The sequence below is a fragment of the Sebastes umbrosus genome, chromosome 4 (genome assembly GCF_015220745.1).
Source record: "Sebastes umbrosus isolate fSebUmb1 chromosome 4, fSebUmb1.pri, whole genome shotgun sequence".
Classification (NCBI taxonomy): domain Eukaryota; kingdom Metazoa; phylum Chordata; class Actinopteri; order Perciformes; family Sebastidae; genus Sebastes; species Sebastes umbrosus.
The window spans coordinates 26,369,433-26,394,968 of NC_051272.1; the positions used below are offsets into that span (position 1 = coordinate 26,369,433).

At 42.1% G+C, this 25,536-nt stretch overlaps 1 protein-coding gene and 1 long non-coding RNA gene across 3 annotated transcripts in view; one reads left to right on the plus strand and one right to left on the minus strand.

The window, feature by feature from the left end:
- The window catches only part of necab2 (N-terminal EF-hand calcium binding protein 2), a 154,129-nt gene that overhangs the window by 88,696 nt on the left and 39,897 nt on the right, over positions 1-25,536 (minus strand). For both annotated transcript variants that reach the window (XM_037766615.1, XM_037766614.1), the window contains exons 3-5: positions 13,127-13,235; positions 8,537-8,562; positions 8,202-8,299 (exon numbers count right to left, since the gene is read on the minus strand). In XM_037766615.1, the coding sequence (XP_037622543.1) occupies positions 8,202-8,299; positions 8,537-8,562; positions 13,127-13,235 (233 nt within the window). The remainder of the gene's footprint in view (positions 1-8,201; positions 8,300-8,536; positions 8,563-13,126; positions 13,236-25,536) is intronic.
- Positions 824-22,640, plus strand: LOC119486541. The gene is made up of 3 exons (XR_005206550.1): positions 824-1,060; positions 16,978-16,983; positions 22,630-22,640. It is a non-coding gene; the product is annotated as an uncharacterized LOC119486541 (long non-coding RNA).

Sequence of the window (25,536 nt, forward strand, 5' to 3'; positions counted from 1 at the left end):
ATATTGTTGGATTTATTGGCACAAATTATTTATTTAGTTTTTCCCCTGTTGTTTATTTGACAATCATTTTGAATAAACCTGCCCCCCCCCAACACAGGGATATATTTTAATGTACTGTTTATTGGGTTGGTTTCAAAATTGGCACAATTTTGCATTAACAATCAGTTGAGTCAATAAAATGGGTATGCAATAGCACAGTTAACAGACACAAAGCAGATCATACTCTTAATATATATCTTAAGTTGCTGCAGTAATCTTTCCATCTAAAGATAATTATGTCTTTGAAATAACTCTGATGCTCCCTTTGTTTATTAGCAGGATAATTACAATTAATACCCGGACTGATCTGATGTGGGATCAGAGGTGATTTGGGTTTATTAATCACCACTAATTACTTTATGGTCCTCGCATTTGCTGAATCTCATGAGCCTCTTAAGACGGGCAGCGACGACTGCCTCCACTAATTGATGCCTTGACAGTCAAAATAATGAATACTGCATGATGTGAATGGAAATATCACATTTACATTAATTATTAGCGCGTTGGTTGTCCCTCTGGGAGCGCGAAGGGAAGGATGACGAGTGATGGTGACACAGGCGGAGAGTATCTGTATCGCTGTGGTTTAGCAGTTTACCCAGCTGCATGGATTACAGCTGTGGATGTCAAACTTTTTCTTAAGGGATACATTCAGATGATGTATATTGTTAAACGATAGCCGATAACGTTAGTTAGCTAGCTAGATTGCCTATCTCCGGACATGGCTAGTTAGCCAGCTAGCTTGTCTGGAGACTGACAGGCTAGCTGGCTAAAGCCTGCTCTCTTCCCGGCGAAGTAGTCTCCTAGCAGCGAGGAGCGAGGCAGAGGGACCGCGACGCAGCGCTGTCTGCTGTTGAGCTCATTTCTGTAGCATGGTGGAATTAGCAAGGTTGCTAGCTAACTAGTCAGTCATTAAATGAGTAAAATTGAACAACTTAATGCCTCATCCACACACTCTTATCACAGCGTAGGAAAGCACAGTGCTACCGCCAGATGAGTGATAACTTTGTTCGGCTCATTTCCTGTGTTGCACGGCAGCATGGCAGAATTAGCAAGCTAAGTTAGCTAAGTAGCCAGCCGTTGGTGGTCAACGGCAGCGCTGTAAAGATAAATTGAGGGCGTTTAAATCTTTGGATGCCTATAGTTAACTATCCTTCAGTGAAGTCAGTCAAAAAGAGAGTCGTACAATATCGGCGAAGCGTTTCAGAGATGGAGAGAAAGGGTTGCTAATAGTTTAACACACACATTTGAGATGACATTGTTTGTCATCTCAAATGTGTGTGATATCTTGAATCGGGACCCAACAACACAGCAAGATGACATTTTCGACATGTAACTTTAGCCCACTGCTAGTGTTTGCCTCCAGTCTTTCCTTTGTTTTGCCTCCAGCTAACACCTTGACGTAATCATGACGTTGACAAAAAAAGGGTCTGTAGATTATGCAGGTATTGCATTAGGTACTGTAATCTTACAATAAAGTAAAAAAAAAAGGGAGGAATCACTGTATCTGTCTGTCTGTACCATCACCTACTGTATCTTGAGAACTGCTCATCCAATCTACTTCACATTTGGTGGGTGGATTGCTGGGGACCCCATGGAGAGCAGTGTCAAATGTGGTGCAATTTGACCACATGGTGGCGCTATAACAACTAACTTTAAGTTTTGGCCTTTAACCTGAAGCTTTACTCCAAAGAAAATAAATTAATTTTCCTGGATTCTGTGGGGCCAGACGGATCTATCCATATAAGCCACGCCCATTTGCGTCTAGATTGATTTTTCACCATTTTTAATTGTGTCCAAATCTATGTTTTTTGCTACTCCTCCTACAAATTTGGAGCCTTGACAATTGTCACCAAATTTGGTACAGAACATCTCTGGACAAAGCCGGAAAAAATTACATTTTTTGCATTTTTGATGTCCCAAACAGTTTTACCATAGCTGGCCCCTCAAAGTTAGCTCAAATGCTGTAGGCAGGGTTTATATTACGAAAAAAGGCAAATCTTCTAAATGCTTAGTGCTATTGCGACCACATTTGGTGGACGTGTATAGATATGATGTCTGAGGTACCATGACAAATTTGGTGCCATTAGGCCAATAGGTGGCAATGTAGCAGCATCATCTAGCTATAAAGGAAGTATCCTATATGTACAGTTTGTATGTATGTCAATTATGTATGTATGACTGTCCTTCGCATATCTAGAGAACTGTTCATCCAATCAACTTCACACTTGGCGAGTGCAAGCCAATACTGCGGTTCTTGACAACGCTGAAAGCAGCATTTTTGGGGGCCAAGCAATTAGCCCCTTCCGGACGGGCACGCGCTCCGAACAGGCCCTGCGCTAGAATGTTTTAATCCAGGAGAAGTCTGCTTTTTTTTTAAATCCTGTCCGACATTGCAAAAATGTGGCAAGGTTTTTGCACCATAGCAGAGCCAATACTGCTGGGGTATAAATTTCCGCTGAATATTCTGGAGACCCTTTTTATTCTTCTTCTTGTCCTTGGGTTCCAGCCAAGTGCTTGAAAGAAGAACCCCCCCTACACTTCTGCACAGTACCGTAGGTAACAGCAGAGTACAAAGTCTGCCTTCCTATTCCACTCAGTCTTCCTCTGTGTCTATATTCATTGAGGTGAATGGGGAGCTAATCAATTCTCACTGGGCTCTGAAAGGCCAGGGCTCAGGCTACAGCCTTCTGCTCAAGCTAATATCACGCTCTGTCTTTTAGCTCCACCCACTCCGCCTCCTCACATCTGCCTCAATTTTCTCCAGTGTTTAAAATGGATGTTGTCTTGAAACCTATTTTTGTAATTTTTAAAGTAAACACAACAACCAATTTGATGCATTGCTTCTACTGTTTTCTGACTGATGATATATTTATTATATATCGCTATTGCTATATCTTGACATGTACAGTATGGGATTATCTATCTTTTTTTGAACATGACAGAATGGGGGAGTGAGCGACGAGACAGAGAGGAATGCAGTAGATGGGGGGGCAAGGTGGGGAGGTGAATAATGAGACCAACAGTACAGAAAGGAGGCAGTTAAAGGTAAAGACATGTGCAGGAGGAAAAGATACAGAAATGAGCATCACTGGTGTTCCTATTTTAAAGGGGAATGTTAAACTGAAACATATGCAGCTTTTACTGCCAGTCCAGTGACTTAGGCTCTTATCTGTACTTGTGGATTAGCACTCAGACTATCCACTTAGACCTTTGTCGAGGAGCAGATAAGCTCCAGCCTCTGAAGAGGCACCCTTTGAAACAAGAATTGGCTAACCATGAAATACTAAAAGTGCTGCTCAAATGGCATGAGGAGTGATTTTGAGTAAGGCTACACTCACACTAATACACACACTGGACGGAGATCGTTTTCGATTTAAAACGTTGTTTCAGAATTAATCGCCCTCCATACTACCACGCCTGAAAACGCTTACCACATGACATGTGTCAACAGGAAGTAGCACTGGATACGGGAATTAATGTAAAGTGCTCGAATAATAGCTTTCCTCCTGCGCATGTAGGCAGTAGCAGCAACATAAAATGCTGAATTTAACAGCACAACAGCTGCTAGCATAGACAACAAGGTGAGCAAGGCTTGTAACTCGTTATCCATGTTGAAATTAACCACCGGTGGTCGAGGCTGATGTCGTTTTTTTTCCTCCGGAAAAGGTTCACGTAATGGGGCGAGACAAATCAGGGAAGAACACGTCATGACTGATAAGACCCAATCAAGAAGCGAACGTGGGTGTCTGCATCATCGTTTTCAAAGGTCTCTGTTTCTGTCCGTCCAGACTAAAATGCGAAAACGCCAGAGTAGTGTGGACGCTAGGGATAAACATAGCAAAAGCTTTGCTTTTTAAAATGAAAACGTATAAGTGTGGATGTAGTCTAAGAGGTTAAAATTTGGTAGTTAATCTGCACCAGTTGATTTTAAGTGGACAAATGGGTTTTTAAATTTGTTTTTGTTTTAATCTAATTACTATAACAGGTGAAAAATAATAAAAGTACATGCTATCAACACTGCCAGTACTTGTATACAACATCATATGTTTGTTGCAGACTACATTTCACAGCTCAGGTACCAGCTCTGTGGGTTCTTAGGAACTTGAGTACCTCGTATATTTTTAAAAAACCTTTCCCTGAATTTCTGTATAATTAAAATAAATACAAATGAGTTTAGATGGTGTTGAAATCTGATATCTTTTAAAAACTAGAAGGGATAACTTGTCTGACTGTCAACCATAATCAGTGTTTCACAGTGGCTAAGTGGCATAACCATATGTGTTCTGATGCAGCTGTTGGAGGCTAAAAGATGCACTTAGTTTCCTCCAGACAGCTGGTGGTCTGGATGGACCTGTGGACTAATGACCTACTATTATCGGTAATGTTCAAAATCTCTGACTGCTGTATATCACAGTAAGTAAATGTGCAGACACATGTGTGATGCTGCTGTCTTGTCATTTTATAGACTAACTTTGTGACACATTTGACTTGAATTGGCTTTTATGATTAACAATGATGTAAGATTTTCGCCTTTATTTGAAAGTTGACAATGTGAGAAAGAGGGGTATGACAATGCGGTACCCAGACGCAATTGAACCGTGGATGCTGCTGTTATGCGAAATGCGCCTTAACCATTAGTTGGGATTCAGACCAAAAATAGCTCTATGTTAAAACAGCACAGCGGGCTGCGCTGGTGGGCACGTGTTGTTTAAGGTGCCTGAGAGAGACAATGAAATACAATCTAGGAAGTCCAGTTTAAGTAACAGATCAATATATTTAAAGGCTTATTAGATGCCAAAACACTGCACACCGATGTGCAATACTCAGGATTTAATTCGTATTACACCCAGAACACACCTGTCACTCAGTGACAGACTTAAAGGGACTATTTGTAACTTTCAGAAATGCTTCTTAACAGCGACACCTGTGGCCGTGAAATCAACGAAAGTCAGCGTCGGGCTCGCGCTTGCTCGCTCTCAATATACCTGAACGAGCATCACTCAAAACAGTGAGGCGACACACGTCAGCTAAAACCACAATATCACTCTATATTTCAGCTGCTTGGCAGTAATGTTAGCCGACCAGACGAAGGTCTCTCCATGAACATGATTTAGATCTGATCCTAGTGTTGGCTTTTCCTGCCTAAGTGCAGGCTGATGCAGCGGGGCTCTGCAGCGTGTCTCCCTGCTCTCTCCTCCCGCAGCCGGAGAGCAGAGGAGACACCGGCACCCGGTCGGTAACGAAAGGGTAACGTTACTAGCTAAGGAGCTCTGTCACTTCACAAGACACGGGAAACCTCTGTTGGTCTGGAGGAGCTGCAGCATTTTTTTTCTGCACAAACGTCACCTGTGCATTCACTAGATATTCTCAGAGCTAAACTAACTCTTCTGCAGTGAGGAGTGAGCGCGCATTCACGTCTAGAGGTGGAGCGAGCTGAGAACGCGCGCGCTCTCTGAGCGAAGGCAGGCAGGCAGAGTTGGAGAGGCAGCGGCCACACGCGAACGCGCATATGTGAGCGCACATGTGTGACGACCCGCTACATTTATGCGCGTACAAAGTTACAAATAGTCCCTTTAAAGTAGAGGCAGAGAAAAAAGAGAGAACATGAGAGCAACACAGAGGCAGAGGAAACACTACAATGCAGAGAGTAGAAGAAAATCTAAAAATAAATGTCTGCTAAATGACTGAAAGCTGCAGCTTCTGGGCTGTAATTGAAACAAAGATAGCAGAGAGACAAAGTTTAGCCTCCAAGCTCTCTCTCTCTCTCTCTCTCTCTCCCTCTCTCTCTCTCTCTCTGCAGTAAAATCTATTGTAGCCGTGAAATCTGAAACACAAAACCTCCATCAATATTTGACTCGTCAGCAGTGTCTGCGCTTTAGTTCGGCTATTTGACTCTTTAAGCCGGTCCATCCCTTACACAGCACTGTTGGAGCTCTGCCACACTGCCCGCAACGGACTATATAATGATATCACAGCCCCAGAGAAAGGAGAGAGAGAGAGAGAGAGTGTTACAGGGGAAAGGACAGTATGAATGAGAGCGAGAAGAAAAGAGAGCACAAGAGATACAGCGTTAGAACAAGAGAGACACTCAACTGATTGATTGAACAATAGCTGCTCATTAGAGAGAAACTAGCCTGAGGTTGTGTGTGAGGGAGGGCAAGTGTGTGTGTGTGTGTGCTGCTGAATGGCCTGCAGTTGAAAGAAAGATAAAGACAGAGCTGTTGGATAGAGATATCGAGACACACAGAGAATCAGAGTGCTAAACACACACACACTGAAGCAGAACTCGAACATGAACATGGATATGGCAGAGTGGCTGTGGACCAGCTGCTATATATAGCACATGGGAAAAACTAGGATAACACATTAGTGTTCTCCAGCTGACTGCCATACACACACACACAAACTCACACACACACACACACTCATACTGTACACTAACAATCTGAACCAGCGGAAGGGTGAACCTTGACATGCCATTATTTTGGCCGCACCCTCAAACCCGTAAACACATCATTACACCTGATCTATGAGAATAGACTCACTGTACATTGCGCTGTATGTTTGGAGGGTCAAATGTGGACACAGTGCTTCTTCCACATCTGTATAACTGATGCAGAAGACACACATACTGTACATATCAGCATGTACAGGTTGTGAGGGCACAGAGCCAGACATTTGACATTCGGTTATTGCAAGAACGTACAGTACTGCTCGCCAGTGAAGTTAATATTAAGTTGGGTTACAAGCCAACTATATTAAAAGGCGAAAGTAAATATCAGCAGTCTCCATTAAAGTATTTCCATTTAAAAGAACACACACATCAGACCGCCACATACGGGTACTTCGCTAAAGCAGAAGATCCTATAGAGTTCAATGCAAACTGACGTATGTTTGGATTGTAATTTTGACAAATCCGTATGCTTCATCTCTTGTCTAATAATTATTTTGCGATCTTGCCTGAACCTGAGCGTTTGCGATATTTTAATAAATTAAGGTTGATCGCCGCCATGTCCCTTCAGTCTTCCCCCGTCCAACACAGTGGCCAGATATTGCTTATATAGACATCTATATTGTACATATTTGATTGAACCACGCTAGCCTAAGTGTTGTCTGTAAATAACCAGCCTGTTAATAGCCAACTGTTTGATCTATAGGCTGAGATGTAGTTGGAGACAACGGTATGATGCTGCTATAACGTTAATGTTTGACTGTTTTACTGCAGCAGCCTCCCACTCAAGCTAACGTTAGCTAGCCATGCTAGCCACTGTCACCAGCATCATTTAGTGATTTACCACACTGACAGTGAATATTTACGTATCGTATGTGCCTCAAATCTCAGTGTGAAAGTCTCAGTTAACCCGCTACAAAACAGCTTGTCGTCATTTTCCGTTTTCTATCCTGTGACAGAGAGTTTCGTTCCCCTGAAAGGGAGCGCAACATCTGCGATGACGCAATGCTGGTCTGGTCTATAGCTTGGAGCCATGAAACCACTCAATCATATCTTTTTTAGGACACGGCATGGGAACAAATTTGGTAAATCCATGTTTTGGGATTTATTGTTGGTGCAACCAACTACACAGCAACTCTTCGGCATAGCGTAATTACTATTACCTCTTTGTCCACCAGAGGATAGCGTGTCAGTGTCACGTTTTGCCTTGCCAAAGCGTGGATAGTACATGTATTAAGGTGCAGTACCAGCATGGGGCAACAAAACCACCCACTTAGGTATAGGCAACAATACCACTTAGTCAGGTTACGGAAAAATGCCATGGTTGGCCTTTAAATAAGTACATTACCTAAGTAAAATACATACGGAAACAAGGTAACATCACTACAGAAAACATGGGACAAACATCACTACGGAACAAGTGACAAACGTCACTAACGTAAACAAAACACCAGTCTCCTGGTTGAAAGTCCTGTGTTTGTTGGACCCATTCTCCTCCCCTTCCGCCTGCCATTAGAGGTCTTTCTCCCCTTTTATTCTACAGTATGTCATCACATTGCAGTCAGTACAGACTACATGGCGTGAAAATGACACGCCTAAAGCAAGAAGGGCGTTCTTATTACACACTTTTGCCTCATCATTATCATTCACAGGCCTTTTCGGGCCACACACACACACACACACACACACACAAACACACACACACTGTTACCTTTTTGGTGAAGTCCATGGCTTTGAGGATGGAAAGGTTGAGTGTTTCCAGCGAGGCCAGAACTCCCTCATAGTCCCCCATGTGCTTGGCAAAGTAGTCTGTACACACACAGGCAAATTGGCACGAGATTTATACAACTTTTGGAGTCCCAAGATTATTTGCAGTGGTTAGCTGAAAGGGGCTGAATTGATATCGTATATCTTAAAGAAAAAATAATTGCATTTCAACTGAGAAGTACTTTTTAATAATAGATAAGAGAGAAAATGAGGGCAGCGAGTGTGTCTGTGTGTGTGTGTGTGTGTGTGTGTGTGTGTGTGTGTGTGCAGTCCACTTACCACAGAGTTCCTTAGTGTCAACATTACTATCACAGCATAGCGGAGGAGCAGCAGAGGGAGAGAGAGGGAGGGAAGGAAGGAAAGTAGGAAGGAAGGAAAAGGATGGAGAAGAGCAGGGTCAGAAACAGAGGAAAAGCTTTTTGCATGCAGCCTCAATAACTCACACACATACATTCACACACACACACACACACACACACACACACAGAGTCTGAGTTTGGCAGGCAGGGAGCGATCTAACAAGACTCTCTGACAGGAGTCTGAATCAATCCACTGCCATCATTCATGCTCAGTTCACTGTGCGGGGACTCATTTGGCAGTGCCAATTCTTCACTGGCATAAAGAAGACTTTCCCTGGTTGACTTACCAGGAGAGACAAAAAGAGAAGAACAAGGGAAGAGAGGCAGGGGCGGATAGAATGAAGGAGGGAAAAGGAAGCTGCCAAAAGAGGGATGTGAGATGTAACTGATGATGGGAGAACTGGAGACAGAGGAGGAGACAAGCAGAAAGACTCCATCTGTCCATCTGTTCATCTTAATTATAAATTAGTGTTCAGTAAATGTTGCACATTAAAGGGAATGTTAGAAAAAATACAGTAAATGAGGTTTAAAAATCACTTCATTGCTATTTGATATTCAAAATATCAGTAAAAGTCCATGAATGATCCTTGTTACTGTAGACAGTCTGATTTGATAATGGCTCATTTTATTTTCTTAAGCGGCAGTTTCGCCGGGTTGTACCAGAATGAATCCTGATCCAGGACAGTGACAGATGGGCTTTAAAAATATCCACTAAAAGTCGAGTTTTACCCATAATTAAACGTGTTTTCCTGTTTACCAATGAATATGTAGTTTAAACTGCCTTCGGGGATGTTTGTCAGTGTTGTAACTGTTCCAACATTTGGTTGGCTAAAAAAAAAGTGGCAGATGTTTATTATCCAAATGGTAAATCCAGATGCTGCATTTTCACAATGGAAGTAATTATGTTGTTGCAAATGATACAGGCGCCAATTGGGTTACTAATAAGATTTATCATCCCTCAAAGTTTCATATTCCTTGGGATTCCAACTTAGGAATTTAAAGAATTTCATATTGAATTGTTTTTTATGTCTTATTGCTAGTTTGTACATATTAAAGAGGCACATTAATATATATGCTAGGGCTGTCAAAGTTAATGCGATATTAACGCGTAAAATGTCAAATGTTTTGCGTTAATGCCACTAATTTCTTTAACGCATTAACGCAACTTGCGATTTTTAGGTTGTAACCGGGCTCAGTTTTAAAGCAAGAGTGAAGATACTGGCATCATATAATATAATATATATACGTATATATATATATATATATATATATATATATATAAAATCATAAAAATAATGCACCAAATTTCTGCTAAATTTTGGCGAGGAAAAACTGGAATTGCTGTCATCATCGGAAACTAAAAAAAAATGGAATCCATTGGTGTCATACTAGCTTGTCGTGAAGTAGGCTAAATTACGCTCCAAACTTGCGCTAAATTTTGAACTGGCATGGCCATTTTCAAAGGGGTCCCCTTGACCTCTGACCTCAAGATATGTGAATGAAAATGGGTTCTATGGGTACCCACGAGTCTCCCCTTTACAGACATGCCCACTTTATCATAATAACATGCAGTTTGGGGCAAGTCATAGTAAAGTCAGCACACTGATACACTGACAGCTGTTGTTGCCTGTTGGGCTTGAGTTTGCCATGTTATGATTTGAGCATATGTTTTATGCTAAATGCAGTACCTGCGAGGGTTTCTGGACAGTATTTGTCATTGTTTTGTGTTGTTAACTGATTTCCAATAATAAATATATACATACATTTACATAAAGCAAGCATATTTGTGTTGATAAGAGAATTTAAAACTTTTTTCAAGTTTTTTTTGACCAATCACAAGCAATACTGGGCAACAAAAATGGGACATACTTTCCCTCAAAAAGATAAAAAAGGAGGGATTAAAATATTTCATGTAAAAACAGACATGCAGGGAGGATTTGACGGCAGAGAGGGCTGAAGACAGAATGGAGAGAGACGTGATGGGCAGACTGATAGAGAAGGATGTAGGCCGGGCAGATATCTCAGAAAACAGCGTGATAGGGAAAGAAAGCTGGAGATGGGAGGAAACCAGAGAGTGACAGAGACAGGGAGACAAATGACTGGGAGCAGGACAGCGCTCAGTCTTTGCCGGCTCCGTCCCTCCTCTCCATCCATCAACTTCCTGCTTCAACAGGAAACGCTTACGCCGTCATTTCTTCTTTTACTCGGACCAATCAATAACCTTATCTGCTGTCACATGATAATGCTGAGGCCTGCCGTGTGGCTGCCAAGTCTACTTAACTGTAATGAGAAGAAACTTTTCTGACTGCATGCACTGCAGTGAATAAGATTTATAAAGCGCGACCATCTACGAGAGGTAGGGTGGCTGACGTCGGAGAGATGGCTGCGGTTGCATGGTCCGCTTGCTGCACTGATTTAAAAAAGAAAAAAGAAATCTCCTCTAATGGCCGAGCCTGCTGGAGGATTTATATATTGAACCTAATTCAATTCTACAACAGCTATAAAGGTCAGCTTTTGTTCTGCCTGGTTTCATTTTATTTCAAGGCCCTGCAGGTTTCCGAGGTGTAAATTAACAGAGCCACTCTTTTGATTACTCAGATCCCACTGTGTCAGCACACTTCTCCTGATTGCAGGCTGGATGAGCCGATTGGTTGATTATAAAGGGTCGATAAATTGATTTAATGAGAGCCAATCAAAATACAGTGTCCTGTGGAGCAATTAGAGGTACTGTAGAGAGGTTAACGTCCTGGGGTATCAGGATGACTAATGCAAAAACAGATGAAGAGAGAGAAGAAAATAAGGTAAAAGATATAAAAAAAAAAAAAAAACAGGTAACATTGGCATTCCTCAGTTTTCACTATTCTTTCATTATTTCCGTTTTTCTGTTTAGTAGGGGTGGGAAAAAAACGATTCCCCTATGTATGGCAATTTTTTAAACAATTTTGAAAAGAAGAATCGATATATTTGCTTCATTTGAGTCTATGCAGAGGTAGAAGGAAGTTAGCGCTTATATTGTAGTCTGAGTAACGTGATGTCATAGCCGTCTCAAACCAAAACAAACCGCAGCAAGCCGTAACGACAGGAGGGTGTGGAGGGTCTGCATGGATACGACCTGCACCCTCACATTTTAAATCCAAAGTGGTAAACGCTACACATACAGTAAAGTATGGAAACACTTTGGGTTTCACACATTACCAGGAAAAGTAGAGCTAGACATCATGGCTAAAGCTGCCGGCTAACTCTCTCATGGACATAGTCGTATTGTGTTAACGTGCGGTCAAGCCAGCGGTCACTCGCATTTCCCTGGTCAAATGGGCCGACGCTACAACTGTAGAGCACCCATATGCTGACCTACAAAATTAAATGCATTTGCATTTGCAATGTTAAAAGCATTCAAACGGCCACGATGGAGCTGACCATGGATGTATAAAGAGAACAAAGCTGACGGGAGAACTAGCGACGGACTTGGCAAAGTTAGAGGAAGTATACACACGTGACTACGTCCAGTTTTCAAAATAAGTTGTGTGTTACGTGTCAACAAAGGGGACCGTATATACAAAATACATATATGGAAATAAGATTGATTGGATTATATTCATCAGAAGTACAAAACATGTTACATGTCCCTTATAAATTAAAAATAAAATACCACTTATATGTGAGGGAAATGTCTTCATTCTTTCATTTTTGGGTTGCTGGAAAAAAAGTAATAAATAATGCCCGACAATGACTGATATATTTGACTTCAGGACATCTCTGACCACATACATGCTGAAAATCAAACATTTTTACCGTTTCAATTTAGAGATTTTCCAAAGTAAAAGTCCCTAAAAGTGTTCCCCAAAAGATTCAACTTTTTCCCATGGTCTAGTGTTAAAAAGATTAACAAAAATTGCAATGAATTGTAATATCAAATCGCAATACTTGTATCACAATACTTGTATCACAATACTTGTATCACAATACTTGTATCGGAATACTTAAAAATCCCATTACATATTGAATCAACGTCCAAGTATCGTTATAGTGTCGAATCGGGAGATAGGTGTATCGTCCCAGCCCTACTGTTTATCTCTTCTCCCTTCATCATTTTTTCATTTTCATATTGAAAGTGTCACCTAACGTAAAGGGCTTTTGGTACAAAATGTTCCCCATAAAAAGAGCTTTCGGAACTGGATGTGACATTTTCTGTCTGCAGGATAAATTACATACATTTTACCTACTCATGCACACATGCACACACAATTGAAAAGTGTGATACTGAGGCTGTGTAGCAGGAGAGCAACTGCGTGCATCTCCCCTCTTTTTCATAATTGATAGTGAGATGTGATCAAAAACAAAAGTCACGGTGGAGTGAGCACACAAACACCTACACACGCATAGATGTACAAGTACTGTATGCAGATCTATTTCATGCAGCTACACACAGCCATCTTGCATGCTGTAGGCAAACACACACACACACACACACACACACACACACACACAGTAGTGGTGTAGTAGTGCTGACCTGGTGTTATCAGAGTCGATGGTGTGAAACAGCTTCTCCAGCTCTTCCTCGTTCAGCGTGCCATCGGAGAAGAAAGCCTGGAACTCATCCAGAGACAGCTTCCCATCATCTGCAGGAGACAAACACACAGACACACACAACTGTGAAATCATTTGTAGTAGGAAGCATCCCCGCAATGAGTTCCATCAAAGATCTTGACATTTGTTTGTGCCAAAAAATTCAATATTAGACAATATTATTATGGGGGAAACTGACAGTTACCATCTTCATCATATTAAGCACTCCACTTATGGTTTTGATGATGTCCCTTGTAAGTGTGTAAAACTATGCCTTTCACAGTTTTCAACTGTTTAAAACCAGCTCTGTGATACCTCTGACCGATAAATCGTATTTTCATGATTGATATGAACATGTGCGATAAACACATCGCAAAAGATTGCCTGAATCGCGAAGAATGAAAAAAAAACATTTTATTTAGGGATGGTTACTGAAACCCGGTATTAAACCGTCCCCCAGGGTTAAAGACCCTAGTAGTTAGTATAGTATATTATAGTTAGTTTAGTATATTATCACGCTGCATCCTCTCCACAGTTCTCCACACACACATACATTCTCACAGTGAGGTCAGCGAACAGCTGTTCAGAGAGGCCGGTATCGGCAGGTCTCGGTGGAATCAGAGAAGTGAACCAGGTGAAGTCGAGTTGACGACAACTACGCTCATACCTGTAAGTGCAATAAAACCTTTGCAAGTATAAAGCCATGATATGTTATCATTACACCTGTTCAACAAGCATAAATATGATGTAAACATATATATACAACGATATTTCAATAGGCCCTGTCTGCAGTCTCTCATCTAGGGATACCGATTCCAGTATCGGGTATCAGGTCCGATACTGTGCTCATGTACTCGTACTCGCAAAACGGCTCCGATACAACGGCATCGATACCACTTTACAGCAGCGCGATGTTAACCTCTCGTCACCATCTTTCGGGTCCTCACGCTCGACCTCCCCGACGGTGCAGACGAGACGGGACGGTGGTGTGCCAGACCCCGCAGGGCCGGGATCCCACCTCAGCCGGCGCGCTGGCCTTCACTTTCATTGCGCCACGGGGTTTTGCTTGCACCCTCTGACTCGCGCGTGCGTTAGACAGATACCACTTTTTTCAGACCAAGTACAAGAACTTACATTTGGGTACTCGCCGATAGCTGGAGGGTGTGAGTGATACACGGCAGGCTGGGGAGTCCCGGATACGAGGCGGTGCGCCGCGATTGGCTCTAGGTCGGCTTGGGGCGAAGGTGCTTCCCGTGGATGTGGCCAAAGTGTCACCGGGATGGACTGTCCTCAGTGTGCCCCAACCGCATCGTGCCCCAGGGCGGTGCTCGGCCCACGTAAAAGGCGACAGGGGTCTGCGGCGATGTCTGCAACCCACCCGACCCGTCTTTTAACACGGACCAAGGAGTCTAACGCACGTGCAAGTCAGAGGGTGCAAGCAAAACCCCGTGGCGCAATGAAAGTGAGGGCCAGCGCGCGCCTGCTGCATCCCTATATACTACATATGTACAACAAAAGCTGTCTGTATGTAGTCTAAGCGTTTAGCTTAGTTTGCCACGTATCTTAAAATTCTTGTAAACTTATCTGCTGGCTGAGACAAAGCAGCCCCTCCTCTCTACCAGCGGTAACGTTACCTGCAGGCAGTGAATCACATCAGCAGAGCGAGGCAAACAGAGGACAGGAGGAAGAACTGATACTGACTGATGCCTGTGTTCTTCACTCAGTATTTTGATGTTGGGAATATGATTTATTTTGTTAACATTTTAGATTGTTTCCAGTGAGATATTAATGAGTTTATATGGTATGTTTTGCTGTTGTAAACAGTTGCTGCTCCAGAAATAACACATAGCCTAGTTATATTTAAAATATTCAATTCTAATTGGGTTGTGAATTTGAAGACAACCAAGCTGACAAAAGTGTAGCTAATATGCACATTTCAATATTTGTTTATTTATTGCAAATCATATCGTCATCGCAATATTGACCACATATATGGCACATCTCAGTTTTTCCTCATATCGCGCAGGCCTAGTTACAACATGCATAAAGCGGAGAAATCACATTGCCCCAATCCTTACTTCCTCTCACCTTTTATTCAGAATTTATTTCATGGTTTTACAGTATTTGTGATTTTCTTTTAAGCTGAAAAAAAGCTGTCTGGGCCTGGCACTGATCTGCATCTCAGACCTTTCAACCTCAGATACTCTGGTTCTTAAGAGGGCATTAAAGCCATCCACTGTGGAGCAGCTACACAGAGGACATGATAATATGCTTACAAAGTTTGTATTATTTAAAATCACTGTTCAAGATACACTGTTAGTGTATTCTAGGCAACCTGTATGTCTTTAGTTGCCCCTATTTTGTTCTAAATTATTTTTTTGTTGTCATGATTATGATGGGAATTGTTATTTTTATTCAGTCTTGATATTTAGTACTTGTTTTCTTTGCTGTGCCATGTTCCCACCCTCACAAACACACACGGACACAAATGCTCAGTGTGATCCCAGCCTTCAGTGCTTTCTCAAGCTGCTGTGAAATCAATCCAGCACGGGCTTCAGTCTGCTACAAACCTTTAGCTGTATCCCCGCTGTCTGGCCGTCTCTGCACTTTGCAAAGCACACAATCCTGATTATGTTTCAAGGCCTTTTGGGAAGCATCGATAACCAACAAGCTCTTGAAATAATACTGGATTTCTGCTTTTGTTGACTCGAGTATTTCAAACGTATGTTGCCACGGTCCTATGTTCCCAGGGGGATTCATTTCCTCAATCTGATTTGTTTTATATTTAAACTGTTCTTTTCTAGTGTATTGATTCTGGGAGCACACATCTACATCACTGCAGCAGGGCGAGAAGTTTAAACACTACAGGTCAACAAAAACAAGATATTCAGGGGATGTTGCTCAGAAAGTCAGAAACATTTTAAGGTCTTTACTTCTTTCCCTTTAAGGGAGATATGAATCTGGTCTCACGTGGAGCCATTACAGACCCTTTTCTGATACATCTATGAAAAATGATCTGTTCAAAGATGTATTCCTCCTGTACCTCTGTTTCTCATTTTGCAGGAATTACACTCATATTGGATGTTTCTGCAGCACACAGTGTACTGTACTGTTAATGCACAGCAAAGAGTAAAGCTGTGGTGGTCCCATTTCACACCAGCAATAATATTTTTATTAATATTTACCCATGACAACAATCATTTCCTAACCTAAACCAAGTAGTTGGAGTTGCTTAAACTGAACAGGCTGTTCTCTTTTCCTAGCCATACAAACGAAAAGTAATGCACTAGAATTTGTATATATCCCACAAAATCAATTTGTATGTAATCCACGTAATTGTGAACCAGGAAGTATAAAGAGTGACAAACGGCGCGTAGGGAGGAGTTCAGGGTGGATAGGTGGGTCAAAAAAACAAGACTTACAACCAGGAGACCAGCGTTCGTGATTTATTTGTCACGTAACTTCCGTACGTAAGTTACGTCACTTCCAGTGTTTTATTAACCCGAAACCACCATCTTTACCTAAACCTAACTAAGTACATTTGTTTCCTAAACCTAACCAAGTTGTTTCCTTGTGAAGATGGAAGTTTATTTTGAGAAGACTGGAGCGGAAATTGACACGTGATGCTTAACATTCCAAGGAAAACATATGAAAAACTTTTTGTAAGATATCATACGAATTGTTGTATGAGGATACACTGAACTGAAACTACTTTCACAGGGCTACTATTTGCTCCATACAGTAGGACCTTGAGATAACCACGTTAGGTGTGACTTAATTAATGATTTGTAGCAGGTTTTTGTTATGCATCTAGATCCAACCAATACTGCAGGGCACTTTGTACCAATCCATCAACCAACCAACCAATGCAGTGTGAGCTTTTCTGTAGTAGAGTGGTGGCGCTGCAGTAGGGAGTGGCTATTGGTGGGCTTGACTCCATCCTGTATCTGCTTTCTAGTATGCCTGACTGTCTGCCTCACCACATGATGCAGAGCTAGATATCAAATATTAATTCCCCTGCCCTCAAAGTGTGTTTGCCCTTGAGTGTGGCTGACTGAATGCAGCAGGTTGAGCTCTGGGACCACTGCAGAGCGCTGGGAAACCACAGGGACAGGAGGACTAAAGCCATACAAAGGGTTGAATACAAATGTGCTGCTCTTAAGTCTGCCTTATAAGTTATCTATTCCCTCTGCTCTTTCCTCAGTCACAGGAATAGGCAAGCATATGTTTATGCATTTCTCATGTTACTACCAAGAATTTATTAATTTTTTATTGCCCCTTTCTTCTGCTGCTATTTTCTTGCTTCTGTTTTTTTTTTTTGCCTCCTCCACTCCAGCGCAGCAGGAGTGTGGCTGACACACATCCAGCAGAGAGACTGAGAGCTGCACCCTCTGGCTTGGCTCGAGTTTTGACCACTCAGGAGAAAAAAGGTTTTCGAAACAGACTAACAATCTGTCAAAAAAACTTCCAGAAACTCCACAACCATAGCCAGCCACACTCTTTTTGGCTGTCCTCTCCACCACACTTCATACTAAAGCAGGGACGGCACACCTATCTCCCAATTCGATACTATCATGATACTTGGCTGCCGATTCAATATATATTGTGATTCTACTAGTATTGCGATTCCATATTACAATTTATTGCCATTTTCGTTAACTTTTTTTACACTAGACCATGGGAAAAAGTTTAATCATACATCATGTCCTGAAGTCAAATATATCAGTCATTGTCAGGAATTATTTATTGAATTTTTTCCAGCAACCCAAAAATCAAAGAATAAAGACATTACCCTCATAAATTAGTGGTATTTTATTTTAAATTTTTAAGGGACATGTAATGTTTTATACTTCCGGTGAATATAATCCAATCAATCTTATATATATGTATTTTGTATATACAGTTTTTTTTTTTCAAAATAAGGTGTTAACAAAGGGAACTCACTCATCTTCCAGCGGTTGAAGATGAATGAGTTCCCTTTGTTAACACCTTATTTTGAAAAACGGACGTAGTTACACGTTTATACTTCCGCTAACTTCACCAAGTCCGTCGCTAGCCCTTGCCATCAGCTCTGTTCTCTTTATACATCCATGGTCAGCTCCATCGGGGCCGTTTGAATGCATTTAACATAAATGTCAGTGTATGGGTGCTCTACAGTTGTAGCGTCGACTGATTTGACCACAGAGATGAGAGTGACGGTCGACTTGACCGCACGTTACCGCAATACAATAACGTTACCTGTCCATGACAGAGTTAGCATGCAGCTTTAGCCATCATGTCTAGCTCTGCTTTTCCTGGTAATGTGTGAAACCCAAAGTGTTTCCATACTTTACTGTATGTGTAGTGTTTACCACTTTGGATTTAAAATGTGAGGGTGCAGGTCGTATCCATGCAGACGTTCCGCCGTTTTCTACTTTCTGCGGTTTGTTTTGGTTGACGGATACCAAACAGATATGACGTCACCTTACTCAGACTACGACAATAAAAGCGGTAATTTCCTTCGAATGAATGAATGAAGCAAATATATCGATTCTGGCATTAAAAAAATCAATTTCAGAATTGTAAAAAAAAAAATTGCAATACAAAGGTGAATTGATTTTTTTCCCACCCCTACTTCATACCTGTCTCCCTGTAAGTCTCACCATATCTTTTATCCTCCCCTCTCCTCTAGCTCCTCGTTAGAGAAAACAACACAGTCAAAGCTGACTCTCCAATGTTGTGCCAAGTTGATTTCTGCTGCATACGATGATGCCAGGTAAAGAATCGACGCTTGGCATAACCTTTCCCCAACAGAAGGCATGTTTGTTTGAGACGGACTTCTGAAATGCCACTTCTCGTGTTCACAGCACCGGTCCCACTCTCCCTGTCCGCCCAGGCTCGACTGTTTATTTGGACTCTAAGGCCATGACTATTTCTAACCTGCCCTTCTCTGGCGCAGCAGTGGAGCAGCGCTGAAAGCAGAGGCACTGGTGTTTAATTCAGTAGTGACCCAATTTACTGCGTGCAGTCAGCTAGCCTGGTTAGACCCTCTGAGGAATTCTCCAGCAACCCACCAGAAATGCAGCAACACACACACACATACACATACACACCACTCAAGTGAAGCAGATAGCTAACCCCATTTGTGTTGCATTTACCAAATAGGGCAGCCAGGCCATCATGGTCAGCTACTCAACAGCATCCATAGAACACATCAGCTGCTTCCCATTATTTGTGTCCTGGTCCTCAAGCCACCAATTCACCATGCAACTCCTTTAAGAATACCCCATTATAAATAAAGTACAATAACCCTGAAAACCACTCTCCTCACCAACGTCATAAATTGGCAACAGACGAGGCAATGCAGCAGTCAAGAGCGTCCACTGTAGATTTTCTGAAATTACCATTATTTTACTGTCTAAATTGGACCAAGGAGAGAAATCGTTTTTATGCAAAGGAAATGACCCGCAGTCAAAATGTCCTCTAAAACAACAGGGAGGAGATGAGCAAGCACTATTTTAACACTGTATCTGATTCCAGGTAGTTTTCATGATCCAGCTTGGGGTGAGATGTGTAGGTGATGCTAGAGGCCAGAGTTACACAATGGTGAAATGTAACTGAGGATATTTACTCAAGTACTGTACTTAGGTAAAATTTTAAGGTGCTTTACCTGAGTATTTCCATTCCATGCAACTTCATACTTCTACCCCAGGACTTTACATAGGGAAATATGGTACTTTTTACTCACATTCATCCACTCTAAAGAAAAGGTTTTGGAACATTTGGGATATTTGCTTATTCGCTTCCTTGCAGAGTTAGGTGAGAAGATTGGCACCACTTCCATACCTGGCACAGTGGCATACATTAATATGAAGCCACCGCCAGCAGCCAGCTAACTTAGCTTAAACAGGGAGAAGCATAGATGTATAAAAAGAACTGGATACAGCGTTGGAGATGGAGCCCCGTTCAATCCTATGACAGTTGCTCGGTGGCGCATGAAGCAATAAAACCTCGACTTCCGAGTGTAAAATGACCTGGATCTTCCGGTGATCTTCTGAATTAGGCCCATAGAGCAGGCGCAGTAGCGTTTCCTTTAACCCCGCCTCCCAGCCCTCGGTCCGGCCTCAGTCTCGGGCTCATTCACATGAACGGAGGAAGGAAAATAACTCTGGATTCTGCTATTAGTGCATTTTACAACTTTTAGGACCTAATGGTTTAAATAAGGGCTGTTCAAGTGTTTGTACTGGGAAGCTGATTTACCTCAACAAAAAAAAAATATCCGCTGATTTACAGACGTTTCTTTCCCGATGTAAGTCTATGGGAAAAAGCCTTTTGGATCCTATGGTATAACGTGACGGACACGGAAGTTGTAATTCCACCGTTTGACCACTAGGGAAATTTGTTTCAAAGTCCAGCGCTCCTCCTGGGAGCGTGGGGGGAACAAAATCCACCTTCTAGAACCTCTAAAGCTCACTGATTATACATATCTCATTTGTTTAAACCGTGCAAAAACGAAGTGTAAAGGTGACAAAATAGCATTGTACAGATTTTGGGGTAAAACGTATTCATTAGTGAGATTTAAAGATGCTGGCAAATGGAGTTTGTCACCTTCAGGCAGAGCCAGGCAAGCTGTTTCCCCGTTTCCAATCTTTGTGCTATGCTAAGCTAACCGATTGCTGGCTGAAACTTCATATTTACCGTACAGACATGAGTGGTGTCAAAATCTCAACAAGAAAAAAATGTGCATATTTCCCAAAATGTTTCCTTTAAATGGTTAGGTGACATAACGTTTTCCCAAATCATTAATTTCCCACAAAACTCTAGGAAAAGGGAAGACACAAGGTATCTTGGGATAGGAATAATTTGGATATGTGTACCATTGTTTGTACTATTACACAAGAATAGACACTTGGCCTGCCAACGTTCAACACTGCCAGGTCTCCTCTATTGCTGCATTTTTAGCAAACACAAAGTCCCGTACTGCAAATGTACTGGCAAGATTAAATTATGGAAATCAAACACAAACATTCACACAGACCTACATGGGCAGAGGGTAATGTTTACCGAATCAGTGCGAGGGCTTAGGTAGAGAACCTGCTGGCTATCTCTTTTTTTCTGTTCTTGTTTAGTCTCGTATTGCTCTTCAAAGAGACAGCCTGCTGTGTTGTTCTAAGTACGATGTAATATACTCATGCAAATCTGTGTCACTGTTCATTCAAATCTGCTTGTCAGCATGGGGATTGATAGTTATTAGAATTAGATCACAACTAGAAAGTTTACCTCTGAAAGTGGATACTGCCAAAGGCAAAAACAAATCTTCCCTCCATATTACGCAGACTGAAATTAAACCCTGCTTTATTTCCTTGTAATGTCATGTCATTATAACGCCCAGAGAAGGAGTCAGGAACAGCATGGCATTTTCAGACCTTTTCTTTCATCAAAGTTCTTCATTTTGAAAATACCACACGGGAATTCAGAGGGCCCTATAAAAGCCTCTTTGTTCAGCCAATCATGGAAAAAGGCAGATCTGCATAACTCTGGTGCCATCTGTAGTGTCGCAAATTACAGGTGGTGAAAATGGCATCCACGCACCCCGTCATTTTCCGGCTGAATTGATTGAGGATGATTCAATATTTGATTCACCTTTGGTAATCATGACAAGATTCTTGCTTGACTGATTTAAATTACTTGGGTTTTTTTTTGCAGTGCAACCAACCAGCATTAAAGTCACAAATAAAAGAAATTGTCAAATAAAAAAAGACTTCCTTTTTTGCTCTGATCACTCACTTTGATTTTACTGATGTGTCTACAGGTATGGATGATGATCCGATTTTACATTCAGATAAGAACTATTGAACTAATTTAACTTTAAAATATTATTCAAATGAAGAAATGATTGGTATATCAACGATTACTACCCAAATCACATCACATTGACCATGTGCATGAAACATAAACTAGTCTACGCTGTGAAATCCTTTGATTCTTCTGTTCCAGTAAGGCCGTGTTCAAACCAGTGGTCAACTCTGGGGTCTAGAGATATTGGACCATCTCCAGGTCTTTTTCCGAGGGGGTCTTTTATGAAAATCAAATTAGGCACATTAGGTTCAGGGTCTTCAACAGGTCCGTTTAGAACGGGTCCAAAATAAGACCTCTACCTGTAGCAACATGGTCACACTAAAACAGAGCCTTGCATTCTTTGCAGCCCATGTCTCTGCTCCAGACTAAGGCTGCCACCAAGCCGATGGTCGGCCGTCAGTGAGCGTCTGTCGCCTTAGTTTTTGTGGTGTGTTCAACATCGTCAGATTTAGTCTACCCCTTTGGGAGGTTTTTCGGCCGATTCAGCATGTTGAAGCGGCGTCCAAGCCCTATGGTGAAAAAAAAGTCACTCTGATCGGCTGTTCAGCTTCAGCGAATCAGTGCGCGAGAAGAGAAACGGAAGTGAAGAAAGCAAGCAAACGAGAATAGTCATGACAGCAAACACAGAAGGCTCTTCTCATTTTTCATCTCATCCAGGATCGGAATGGCAAATGCCGCTTTGTTTCACGTACGTATCATAACAACGGTTTGTACATCCGCAAGTCCTCGTTTCCATTTTGAATGACGAATGCAGACTACTCCCGCCCGCTGGTGTGGAGAGTTATCTCCTCTCACGCAGGCGTAGAACGTTGGCGCTAACTGGCCACCGGCTGTAGTCTTTGCGGTCTGATCAAATGCAACTTGTCGGCCAAGACGAAGGTGACGGGAGGGGACGCAACAGTCGGCCTTCATCGCCACTAGTTCTTTGATGTCGGCTTGGTGTGTCTGAGCCTTAACTCCCTTGAAGTCAAGGCTTCCCCTCCCCCCTCACGGGGAGAGACTAATCCCTGCTCTGGAATAATACCAGCATTTTTGCATCAGCGAGTGGAGCCTCTGTTTGACTAACGCGCAGAGGGAGTTGATGTCTTCTGGCCCATCAGGACAGTATGAAAGGGTTGAGGTTGAAAACTCCAGGGTAGAGACATCAGGATTTACGACACAAGATATACACTAATAAATACCTTGAGTGCCCGGTGTGTGTGAGAGAAAGAGAGAGAGAGAGAGAGAAAGAGAAAGAAATGAAGAAAGAGTGAGGGGACGGTCAGAGCGGTGGACCTACTGCGCTAACAGCTCTCTCTTTTCTCAGTGCAGACTAAAGAGAAGCAATTAGCACTTCCTTCTTCCTGCTGGGCTCCACATCCTGCACACAGCACCGAGGAGGAAGAGAGACCAAGCGTGCCTTTCCTTCACTATATGTCTGAGACACACACACACACACACACACACACACGTACAGCCTGTCTCCACGTAATCATGTTTGTTTCTAAAGAAGTTATTTGCTATTGCTTTCCTCTCTCCAGTCCTCTCCTCTCTTTGTCTGTCTTGCTGTTTATCATTATTTTTAGGGCGCTACATGATGGGTTGTCATAGCAACAAGAAGAGGGGAATTGACCCTCCTTTCAGGCTCAGGATTTCACCATCTCCTTTGCTCACACAACAACTTCCAATCCCCTTGATTTAACTATTTCTTGTCTTTCTCATCGGTTCCTCTCTCTCTCTCTCTCTCTCTCTCTCTCTCTCTCTCTCTCTACTTCTACAGCCACAATCACCTGCTTTGTCAGTTAGAGATTTGTTCTGTGAGCTGGTATTTCCTTCTTTGTCTAAATTATCTCTCAAATAATTCTTATCAGCAGCCATTGGGGAGAGGAAAGTGTGTGTGTGTGGGTGTGCGTGTGTGTGTGTGTGTGTGTGTGTGTGTGTGTGTGTGTGAGGCTGCCAGTGAGCTGTTTCATCTGATAGATGAGGAACAGGAGTGATTCTCACCAAGCTGTCAGCTCTTGTCTTTTCTCCCTATCCATCACTACAGCCCACCTGGACCACACACATACACATACACACACACACACACACCACACACACACACACACAAACACGTAAAATTTGGCATCTCAATTAGCACTCCCTGAAGAAGCATTGTCTGAAAAAAAGAGCATCAATGTCTTACTTTCTAACCAATCAGCTTCCTCAGCTGTTGACGGGAACGTCTTGTTGGCCAGCTCTGCTGACGTGTCCTTGAGCAAGACACTGGATTAAAGTGTCACAACATTATTGACTTGTGTCTTTGCAGTCTGATTATTAACAGATGTTCTCATTCACATTGACACAAGGCTGCTCAGTATTCCTGATTAACACAACACCATCAGAGATCAAGTGAAGCCAAAACCTTTGCAACAATCAAACGCGCCCTCAGTACTGTCAACACTTACATGTATTTTTATGCCATTTATTCTTCATCTAACTTTTGGTTCAGACGTCCATTTAAAAAGTTCACGAGAGCCGAGCAGTCGTACCGTACGTCAGTCTCACCCGACCCCAACAACTAGCAGACTGAGCTCCTTGTGGATCATGGAGAAACCCTGACGACAGGTACCATGTTAGCCCTGCGAGATGGTCATTCCGTTACTCTGCAAACTGGGTCACCAACTCGACCAGACTTATCGGATCTAACAGCGGACACAGTGACTATGTCTGAACTTAATACAGGTCATGTAAATTATTTTAATCATACTCCATTTGGATATTGGCTTTCCTAACTTTGTAAAAGAAAATGTAACAAATAAATACATATATATAATTTTAGTGAAATTTTATGTATTATTAAAATAATACATTTATTTAATAGTTAACCAGCAACTTGGCAAAAAAATCTTCAAAATTAACAGGAATTACAATTCAGGTGTAAACCTTTTTAATGCTGCAACAAATTGGTCAAAACAGGAATTAAAATTCCAGTTTATAATGTATATAGTATACAAACATTATATACACAATGTATACACAAATTGAAAATAATAGATTGTCCATATTGTCACCGATATCCGATCCAGCTATTAGAGTCAGTATCAGCCCGATATCCGATCCGGTCACTAGTTTGCGGCCGGCTCTGTGCGTTGTACACAAACCAACTCGCCAACAGTTTGCGGAGATGCACGCCCAAAAGAAAAGCCCACATTTCTGGTTGGAAGGAGAAACACACCTACTTTTAAACATAATGAAAAACTTGGTTATCAACAGGTTCTTGGATATGCGCAAATATCGCTACGCCGACTTTTTCAAGAAGGTGGTTGAAAGAGGGAAGCTGTGTTTGCGTGGTCGACATAGGTTACGTTATACACAGCAGCGTGTAAACAGGAACGTTAAGCAAAAAACTAAATATTTTGTGTAGGGATGCTAATTTTGAAAAAAAAAATGAACCGATAACCGACCCTCGTTAACCGATTACTAACCGATAACCGACAAGATTAGTGCGGTGCGCCAGTGCTGCAGTGTATGAGCACAACAGACAACTGAGTCCCC